The following is an 11,256-nucleotide window of genomic DNA, read 5'->3' as shown; positions in this document are numbered from 1 at the left end:
ATTATCTTCCCCAGGTTACAGAAAAAACTTTGTCCAAGAAGAAGTGTTCCAAGTGTTCAGAGGTAGAAACTACCTTGCTCTTTGCTCTAGTGAACTGAAATGCAGTGAGAGAAATTCTGGCCAAGACAAAAGTACAATGAATCAAAGAGTTCCTGTTTATACACTTAACTTTTCTAAGCGTAATTATTCAGGATTAAGGCCAAATCACAATCAAATTAATAACTTACATAATAAAGATGTTCCAACACTGAGCAGAGCATTTTTTTATTTCATTATTACATGTACAACATAACAGTCACCCTCTTAACTTTCGTTCCCACTGTGGATTGTTAGATCTGTATTAATTTTACAACACTTCATTATTATGTGGTGAGTGATTATTCAGTTTTCAATGTTAAAAGCACTTGTGGTTTAACAAAATTAGTGTAATCTCAGCCCACGAGTATTTTGTCTGTCTAGATTTTCTTTTCAACTTGTCATATGATGTGGAACAGCAGAGTTCATTCCCTGACATTTACGGATAACTTAGAACAGTTTGCGTGCATTGTATTGTGCTTCATTTACTTAAACACTTAAAGAGAGAATAGCATTTCAAAACAGGAAACTACATAATAGAGGTCAAGACCAGCACCGTTACTGCTGGTTCCTGCAAGGTGATCTCTCAAATTATTATTTTTTCTTTCAATCTCCACACACACTTTTTTCCGTCCCTGTGTTTCATTCGCTAAACAGCCTGTTTGTTTCCATGCCCATTTTTGTCAGCTTGTTCAAGAAATAGCATTAAAGAAAAATAGCTTTTGCCACTACAATGCCCCCCCCCAATATGAGAACACAGCCACACAGCCACAGAGAAAAATAACAAGGAGACTTTTGCTTAAGATGGACAGACAATTCCTTAAAGTACTCCACAGGTTAGCATTCATTCTTGTTTTCATCACATTGTCCTTTATGCAGTGCAAAGATCTGACAAGAATTCACCAATAAATTAAGTTCATGTGCGGTATGGTTCATGTCCATCAGCACACACAGGTCAGGTTGCTTGTAGACTCTGGTCCTACATGAGCACGCAGCTTTTGGCCCGGTCTTTTCTGATGGGAGGTGGATGCTCATGGATCTCAGTCCGAGGCGGCTGCTGGGAGACCCGTTTGAGGCCGTGACGTGAGCCAGAACGTTTGAGCTGAGGCCGATGGATTCGGGACACAGACGCCAGTGTCGTCACATGGAAAACATCACGTACGCTGTTCTCTGAATACTTTGAGGTGCACTCTGCGTAGGCAACCGCACCGATCTGCCTTGCCAAATTAGTGCCCTGAAAACACGGAAAAATACAGAACACGGGTTGGTTAACAGGATGAATAAACAGTGAAGACTTAAAGCTGCATTAACTCATTTTTGTCCACTTGGGGTAAGCAGTACCAAGCTGTAAATACAATGACACTATGAAATGGTATTAAATTTTTAAGTTGATGTGGCTAACTGGTTTGCAAACTGTTATTTATATGTTCAGCAGACATGGTCCAACATAACTATTCATTATGCGTCTTGTTCCTAAGCAACCGGGAAATTTAAGTCCCATATTCAATCTGCTTTAAACTGTGTTTTGGTCACTACTAACTAATGAGGGACATATCTGGCTCTGGCTCAAGCTACTAAAAATACTACAATATGTTCACAAGCTAGTCATTGACTTTGCTGTTTGGTGTTGGGTAGGTTACGTACAGTGGTTTTACCAGAGCTATTTCACTGAATGCAACTCCCTGCTGCTGCTGAGAACGAGATTAATGAAGTAGTGAGACTGAAGCAAAACATTAAAGCTGTGGTTCGGAAAAACCCAAAACGATGAACGCTGAAAGAGCCTAAAATGCTCCATAGAGTTGAGGGGAACTGCAGAGTTTGAAGATATTTCTCTATGGTCCTTGACTACAAGTGAATTCTTTCACATTACATGTAGTTTTTTGATCGATTGTTATAATAGAATATCGATTAGTGCAGCTTTAAAATTCAAGCTTTAAAATTTAAGCTTTTATCCAGCCTTCTGCTTCAGTTTGTGTTGCGTATGTGTTTGTAGTCCAAAAGTGACTCACCTAGAGAGCTGCTTAAAGCTAATACTTAGAACTATGATAAACAGATTTTGTGCATGTGTCAAAAAGATGGAGAGGGATCATGTGGTGGAAATAATCCTTTTGGTATTTGCCTAATTTTTTGTTTGATTTTTAAAAAGCCATTCAATCCTGCATGCTCAACTAGATTAACACAGCTTGTTACATGCTATTAGATCCATCCATACCATGCTTTAGTGGAAATCAGACCATTGGTCATGTACAATAAAAACTCCCCACTCCATAAAAGCCTACAGTCTCAGAAGCATGATAGGTAGCTGGGGCATAAAGATAGCTAAGATCCACCACCACACAGCCATGAAATATTCAGGTCCTATCTGTGTGACTATAAAACCCGAACGTAAAAGCTCGGCTTATTCCCAGTAATGGTTAGCACCATCTTCACAATCTGGACTGGTTGAACTTCTATGGTGCATTCATTTTGCTTGCCTTTTCTCCAACAGCACTGACTCTGTGTGCATGGGTGTATGTTGTAATACAAAAAGGGAAACCTAGCGGTCATCTTTAGGTCTTTAATATAGTCAAGTCAGTCAAGTCAACTTTTGTTTATATAGCTTTTATTTATATTTATATTACGTCACAAATTACAAATTTGCCTCAAGGGGCTTAACAATCCGTACGGCATTATGAAATCCTCTGTCCTTAAACCCTCGAATTGGACGAGGAAAAACTCCCCAAAAAGAACCCTTTACGGGAAAAAATGGCGCTACTCTACTACTACTACTATCTCTCTCATATTTCTCAATTTGTCTCTTTTATGTGTCATGAGCTGGATTCAGCAACTTTTTTTTAGCAACGAGACATCTACCCTGCGTGAGAGCGTAGGGGTTCAGCTATCAGTGTTACAAATGTGCCATACTTAAGAAGTATCTAGCTAACAGACTGGGCAATATTATTCCTTCTCTATGAAAAATATTAAAGGCAACACTTCAAGTCTCTATTTTGACAGCTTTAAGCCAATTACAGCAGTAGTCACACTGTTCCTGTTTATTCGCACATGAACTGTGCGGTTTAGTCTGGTGAATGCACCTCCCCTGGGGATCACATCAGTTGGTGAAGTGGCTGAAATGCAAAGATCTCTGTTTGTGGCTGATTGCAGCGCAGCCCTTTGTATGATTAAGAAAAGCTCTTTGGTTCACATCACACTTTTAAGTACAACCATTTTCAACATATATTATCCATCATTTGCCTCATTTAACCTTTTCCCACTACATGTGTCTCTGTAACAACATTTGTGACTTTTTAAGAGGTTCAAAATAAAAGGTGAATATACAACAAAGTGTGAATGCATTAAAAAAGAAGGTGGAGCTGCTTATATGGCGGATCATTTTAAGCGTCCTTTCAACTGGAAGTGACCCTAAGAACAAAGTAAAAGTAGCTTCAGGATGAGGATTGAATGGAAAAGATGGAGAAATTGTTTCAAAATTGAAAGTGGCTGCAGTTACATTTTAGGGAAAACATATAAGTCTTTTGGTTTAATCAAATGCTTTTGCTTATTTGGAGCTAAATCAATTTATGCAGAGAAACTAAATAGAGATCTTGATGGACCAATTCTGATGCCATTACTGACAGGACAAAGAAGGTCGTTACCTTTGCTTTGTTGGAGGCTCGAGAAAATATTAATTTGTTGACAAAAGGCAGCCAAGAAGTGGGAATTCACATTTACATGAAAATAGGCTTTTCAAATTCATGCATGCCTCTGTTCATCGCTCCGAGACACAAACAAAACAATTGTATTATCGCACATCCTGCTGTTTGTTTCCTTCTTTGTTCAGTCCCAGGTCTCTTATACTCCTTTTGTTTCCATATTTTTGGGAGTTATGATCTGAAGCAGGTATCACTCTCGAAATTCATTTTCAGAGGTTTTTTTTTATGTGCACAAGGGAATAAAGTAATAGGTGTCATTTTTTTTGGGATGATACTATTAAAGGGGCAATGTGTAAGGATTGGTAAACTGTTGAATTTGTACTCCAAACAAATAGGGGGCAGCATATTAACAGAACGTTGGGGTGTCCACCCCTATCATAAGAAACAAGGAAATGAACTTTTTGGTCCCGCGTCCCTCCTTCCCTTTTTCTTTGTCATAGTCGGACTGGCCATCGAGCAGGTGGCCAGGTGGGCCGCCACACTGGTAGGCTGGTGGACCATTAAAAAATCCATAAAGCTTTTTACTGGCCCTCTCTGTGTACCTGTGATTCAGGGCGTGCATGAGAGCGTGCTGCGTGTGTGCTCCGGGACTGGGTTCACTGGCCACTCACAACCAAGTTTCAACCCTTGCCCTCACACTGAGCTAACGTTAGCATGAATAAATCTACCCTCAGCATAGGGCAGTTGTTGACATGTTGCCAAACTTGCATGGATTGAGGAATAATGTTTTCCACACAGGTTTACCTCGCAATCTGACTATGTAACTGGTAGGCTGATTTTCCTTAGTTATCGTTAGACTGATTTCACACCCAGTCTACTGAGTCACAGAGACTGGGAACATGCAGTGGTGGCGGGAGTAGAAGATGAGCCGCGAGAAGTCGAGGACCGCGAGGAAGAGGGAGAGCAACTAGAGCAGCAGCATCAATAGCTGAGCTCGAGGAAAGAGCGAAGGAATGTCGCAGAGAGGGGATGGCTGCAACACAGGTTTATAGAGCGCTGCAGGGATGACGTATTCTTGGAGGCCAACCCGGAAGCTAGCATCGCCGTGGTTCCCTGGACAAAAAGCCAATGGGATTTTTCCATTGGCTATTGGATTACTGCAGAAAATAAACTCTGTGACAAACAAAAGTTTATGATACTTAAACGGTTTTGCTCAGCAGGATAATCTTAAACCTCTTTAATAGATTAAATACAATCGCCACAAGTAAAAAACCAAAATGAGCCTATAAACAAACTGCACCAAGGCTGCATGACTTAAGTGTCACCACCACTAGGCTTCCAACTTTTAATTTGATTTAGCACGCTTACCTCTTATACAAAAGCCTTTCGTCTTAGAAAGTTAGTAATAATTTGCAAGAGTGCGAGTATAAGCACAATGAGGTTGTAAAGGCATACTGGTGAGTAGATTCGTTTTTGTGTTCAGTGTGATGACATTCACTGTCCCCGACAACCTCTGTAGTTTCATTTAGCCACTTGTAAGCAACCGCCTCTCACGTAAAATTTAAAAAATTCATGCATGGAGTATTTACTGACGTGATTTATGTCGTAGAATAAAACGTGACAATGTCTTGAGCTTGTGTTAACTGCAGACCTTATTTCAGGCATGTAATCAAAAACAAATTCAAAAAACCCTTCGACTTCGGGACGAGGGAACCGGAAGTGCAGAAATGCTAACTTATTTCTGGGTTTTAGGACTCATTCCTGCAGCACTCTATAGCCTACCCGCAGTCACTACTTCATCCTCTCATGTTGGACTGAGGGTAGAGTGGACGCTACAGTGACTCACTATCGCCTCTTGAGGTACAAAGTGATATTACAACATGGGACGTGCTAGCTGGTTAGCATGCTAACTTCAGTAGATATCTCTGCAACACAACAACATAGACGTCTTTGACACAACATCAAAACGGTTATTTTTTCACATTCTGTTGATGAGTTAAGTTAATTTTACAATATTTTAAAATAAAAAATACATGTCGCCCCTTTAAATTCGTACATAAATCAGTGTTACTATAGACAAATTAAACTTGCTACAGTGGAAAATTACAAAGGACTGTACAATTAAAACCATATGTTTCAAATATTATGATGCTAAATAAATTAAATAAATACTGTTCATTTCTTCACACATGAAAAACAGGAACAGCAGTTAATTTCAAGCTAGGTTTAACACCACAGATGTTCACAGATACCGACTGGAAATGGAAAAAAACACAAACAAATTTAAGAGATGAGTGGCATTTTTCCGCGCACTCCTCACCTGTTCGTGGGTGACAGGAATGAGTCTGTGTTTGGAAAGCTCTCTCATGACACTGAGGTCCGTCCTCATGTCCAACTTGCAGCCGACCAGCACCACTTTGGCATTGGGACAGAACTCCTGTGTCTCACCTTGCCACTGTGTATTAAAGCATAAATACATATCAGTGCACAGGGCCCTATAAATTAATTATAGGTTGAACTGAGGATAATACTCCATATGGCCAACAGTATGTGGACACTTGAATATTTAATTCATGTATTGCGTCATCTCATTCCAAAACCATGGCTATTAATATGTTACTATAAGAGAAGCTACTCATTTCCGAGAGTTTCTACAAGTGAACTTTGAGTCCATAATTTTTTGGCCATTTTGTGTTAAACTTACAGTCTATATTTATTAAAATTCTCATACAAGATGTGCTGATATGAGATCCCTTCGAACTGGAAACAGCTTCTTTCAAAGTCTCATCAAGTCACAATTTCTGAATTTGCACTTAAAGATTAACGTAACACCCTCTGAAAATCTTATCATCTTGTTGCAGTGAGGCACAGGTGTACTCCAGGACCCTGTGACATCACTTTTGAGCGTAGTTAAAGGTGCAAAGGAGCACACTTCTGACCACACCGAGAGGTGACACAGACTTTAAACTTTGAACCAGAGAGGGAAGCAAAACACTGCTTCTCAGCCTGGTGTTACGTTACTCCTATAAGCTGTTATCACTAATATCTTGTGTTATAAATTGGGCTGGGTATCAAACCACAATATTTTATCAGTATTGACCCACACATGTCATCTAGTATCAAAATATCAAGTAGCAAAAGCTTTCATTAGTTGCTTGGTCAGATTCTTGTTTAACTAGACTTTGGTCATTTTAAATGACAAATGACAAAATTAAATTCTGAAGCACTTGAGAACTCGGGCTTGTTTTGTTTAAGGAGAAAAAAGAGGTTTGTTTGGAGAAAAATGTTTATATTCCTCGCTATGATGTATCACAAAAAGTATTGTTTCGTTATCTGTACCAAACTCCAGGTATCATATTTGGGACCAGTACGATGATGCCCAGCCCTGGTTATATTCTTATCAAGTTTAACCAATTATTCCAAGAAAGTTCTTGCAACTACAACCATTAACAGCAACTATTTTATGACACAAAAAAAAAAAATTCTATTCAAACCCTTATACTGATTTAGATTTGAAAGATAGATATATATATTAATATTTGTTAGTGTGATATTACAATTACAGCAAAACCCTGTTTATCAATTTTTGCACATTTTCAATAACACAAAACTTAAACCCTGTGTAAACCTTAAAGGACCATGACCAAGTTTTTTTTTTTCTTGTCTTTCTTTTTTTGCATATTTTTCTGCCTTGATAACTTTTTATAACTATATATATTATAACTAAATTCTGGGTCAAAAAAAGTATAAATTGCTCTGTCAAATAATCTGGACTTCCTAATTTGTATATCAATTCCTCACCTGTATCCTGTAGCAACACACCCAAACTAACACAGCCCCTTGTATTTTTTGACGTGGCACTGTTGTTAGCCTAAAATATAGAACACCAACACTGGTATGGTCCTTTAATGCCCTGAGCTCTGAACCCGCAGCACATTACATCCTAAAATTACAATTTGACAATGTTCAGACATTAAAACTGGCCTCTACAGACCACAGCAGGACAGACAAGAAAACAAGTACTTCAACCATACAACAATATAGCTGTTTTGTTTGCTAAACATGAGCTCACAACAGCGTGGTGCTCATGGTCAGAAATGCTGAGGGAAGACAGAGAGAAAGAGGCAGACAATACTCATTGCAGACCATAAACATGACTCAAACTACTGAACTCTTTCTCTTTCTCTCTTTCGCTCATTTTCTCTGAGACTCCTCTCATTATCTCCACACACCATGGAGCAGGCAACCACTTTGAGCACCGTTGCTCCATTTGTTCTGCCTTTTTCTCCAGGATGCCTGCGTCACTGCTGTTACGGGCTCCGGCGTGTTGTGCTGTTGTGCAGAGCGAGCAGTTGCCTTTCAGTACGCCTCTCCACAGAACAGCGTGTGACTGGTGAATGGCAGCAATTTAGATGAGTCACAAAGGACCCATGGGAAGAGCGGCTTATTGTTTGCGTTAATGTTAAGAACTGGTGAGAGGTCCCCGATTAAGTACAGAATGTGAGTTGTTGGTGCTGAGGATCTGGTTTATAAAAGGATAAAAATGGAAGTTGGGTGTTTTCAGTAACTGCATGTGACAATTCAGTTAAAAAATACATTATATCTGCAACCCAGGTAACTGTACAGTTCACAATATTGCCTGGAGTTTAGGGGCTTTAATGACATAACATCAGCATGTTAGCGCGAATGTTAGCATGCGGATGCTGGACTCATAGTCTTCTTTGGTCTAAATATCTTAAAATTTAACTGTTTTAGAGTGAACATGTAATGAAAACAAGGGGTGTAATACTCTCTTCCACAATTACATGCTATACATGGCAGTATGGAGAGGGCTTTCAAACAGCATTAAGACCATAATGTTGAGATAAAATTCATTTAACGATATTCACATTCATATTTATTTAAAACATAATTTAAAAGTTAAATGAATAAACAACAAGGCTGTCTGTGTTGCATGTCTGTAATCCACTGTTATTGTGCTTGTAGTTTTTATTTTGCTTTTTCTTCTTTTTTTTTTTACAGCTTCTGGTGTGTAAATGTTGAGGATGCTGTATGTTGCAGCCTTGCAGAGGCAAACATTTGATACTTCAATCCAGACACGCAGGAGAATAGAAATATAGAAAAAAAATAGAAAGTTGGCGGTGCAGCAATGTTGGCAGGCTGCTAGTCAGAAAGTCATGAAAAAGAAAAAAAAGGTGAGAAAATGTTTCCAGCTGCAAAGCAAGGGTCAAAGCATTAAAAAAAAAAAGGGTGATAGCCAGGTACACACTAGGATAACATCTTAGGTTGGGTAATGCTAGATGAGAGAGATATACAGACAGCCTAACATGGGAGATTTGAATGAGCATTTGAAGAGAGATTGGACTGAAGAGAACAAAAGATACAAAAAGGAGAAGTGATAAGGATTCAAGGGGTGTTTTTGTAGCTTAGCAATGCTGAGAAAGAACAGACTCTCTAAAAGGAAAATTGGAAGGTGCAAAAATTGGCTAGGCAGAAGGCTGTCAGAAACGTCAGTAGAAAAAGGGCTATGTGCTGCAAGGGCGTTGTTTGAGAGTGGAAGCTTGCAGATGGAAAATACGCTAAGAAACACGACAAAGTAAATGAAAACAAGACCTGATGGCACACCGCCATACTTAAGCACTTAAATTAGAGGCTTAACAACTTACTTGAGGATAAGTTCCTTCGTTTTGCTTTTAAACTGTGAAAAGAGCTTTTAAACTGTGACCCCCTCAACTTTGGTATCCTGCACATGCATTGTGAAATCAGTTTATTCACCGCTATTGCTAAGGTCATTTAATAAGGTCAAAGTTCAAGTTAGTTCTCAAGTGGACCCCCTTTAGCTGTGAGAATTTGCCCAACATAATAGATAAGTGTTTTGTCTTGTATTGATGATGTCCTTGATGAGTGATGGCACTGACTGCCAGATGTTCTGATGTTCACCACTCACGTATGCTCGTTAGCAATGAAAATTAAGATTTATCAATATCTAGAAATGATACTAGTTAACAACATTTGTGTTCCAGGCAGATTAAAATTACTTGTTATATGAAAATTACAGCTTTAAACAATAAATTCCGAATTTTCCAAGTCTTTCTTAATAGAATACTCTCTCGCAATATGTTCATTGAGAAAGTTATTGCTCTTTGTAATCACTCCTTCTGTCCATACTGGTCATAAAGCCATTTATTCATAGCTCAAGTACACTGTAAGAAATGGAGGACAAAATCCACAGTCCTCCTTAAGTTCAAAGCTAATTTGAGACTTCAGCAGCAAGAATAAGCCAAACTGAGTGGACATTTTCCTAGGTTATGTCTTTTTAGTATAAAATTCCCTATTTGTGTTTCCATGGACTGTGTCCCTGCTGGGCTACAGCGTAGGTATATGCAGTAGGTACAGTATTTGCATTTCCATGACAAAGCCCCAGCAACAAACCTACACACTACCAGGACGATGATACTGACTTGTTTTGGCTAACTAAGATTTGCATATTAGCTTTGGCTAAACTTAAAGCGTTTAAACATCAATATTTTTAAAATACCAATGTACCGAATGACAATATGACGATGTGAAAGAGGTTTCTCTTAGTGATGAACCCTCAGAGAATTTTCACCTGAATCTGCAGCTCCCCTCGGCTTTGTGGAGTTTTCAACTCATTGTTTAACTTTATTGTTTTGGTTCACTTTCACCACTCTCGTAGCGTAGTTTTCAGCCGCAAAAAGCGGCTCTTTTCTGCAAAAAAACTTCACTAAAAAGAAAATAGTTTGTTTTTCTGCGCCCAGAATTGTGCGGTCTGTAGTGTTGAACCGCGTTAGTTACCCCCAGTAACTACAGGTGTTGCCAAATCAACCAGGACTGAAATCTTTGAGATTTCCAGTTTAGAATCTGATTATATGTTGTTCAAGTTGCCATAAAAATCCGTCATTCCAGTTAAAGAAGGCATTTCTTCACAGAATGAGGACTGTGGATTTTGACAGGAATCACTTAACAGCCAGTATAGAGAGGAGAAATCATTACAGCGCCTCATAACTCTTTCCGTGTACAGGTGGCATGTGTGTGGTATGTATTAACATAGGCTTGAAAATATCATAACCTATCCTTTAAGGCTGCTCTGTCGTCTGTTGCCCCGACAAAAGACAAAATGTACCTTGAAAAACTGTCTCCGCTATGTTAGCAAATGACATTAGAGCACACATTCACACTTTTGTTAATGTGACACTGACCTTTTTCAGCACACTGTCCAGTGTCTCCGGACGGCTGATGTCAAAGCAGATGAGTACAGCGTCTGAGTCGGGATATGCTAGCGGCCGCACATTGTCATAGTAGGCTGAACCTGTGGGCGAAAAATACACACGGATATGACCGATGTTTCTTGGTGGAAATTATATGTTATTTAGTCGCCTTGCTGAAGAGTTAACTTTTTTTTTTTTATCCCAAAGTGAGTCACAACAGAGCAGCTTTGGAAGTGAAAACTGATTAAATGTAATTACCATGAACTAAGCCACTCAGCAAATGACAATGAGTGGGAGTGTGATTCATTGCTTTCGAAACG

The 11,256-nt window shown here is 39.1% G+C and overlaps 1 protein-coding gene across 1 annotated transcript in view; it reads right to left on the bottom strand.

The window, feature by feature from the left end:
* Positions 1 to 267: 267 nt before the first annotated feature.
* The window catches only part of LOC120794298 (rho-related GTP-binding protein RhoN-like), a 30,086-nt gene continuing 19,097 nt past the window's right edge, over positions 268 to 11,256 (bottom strand). The window contains exons 3-5 of the mRNA XM_040135234.1: positions 10,928 to 11,037; positions 6,028 to 6,162; positions 268 to 1,309 (exon numbers count right to left, since the gene is read on the bottom strand). Of these exons, the coding sequence (XP_039991168.1) occupies positions 1,055 to 1,309; positions 6,028 to 6,162; positions 10,928 to 11,037 (500 nt within the window). The 3' untranslated portion in view covers positions 268 to 1,054. The remainder of the gene's footprint in view (positions 1,310 to 6,027; positions 6,163 to 10,927; positions 11,038 to 11,256) is intronic.

This window comes from Xiphias gladius, chromosome 9 (genome assembly GCF_016859285.1).
Source record: "Xiphias gladius isolate SHS-SW01 ecotype Sanya breed wild chromosome 9, ASM1685928v1, whole genome shotgun sequence".
Lineage (NCBI taxonomy): Eukaryota > Metazoa > Chordata > Actinopteri > Istiophoriformes > Xiphiidae > Xiphias > Xiphias gladius.
Note: the sequence above shows the minus strand (reverse complement) of the source record. Positions and strands in the feature narration are given on the sequence as shown.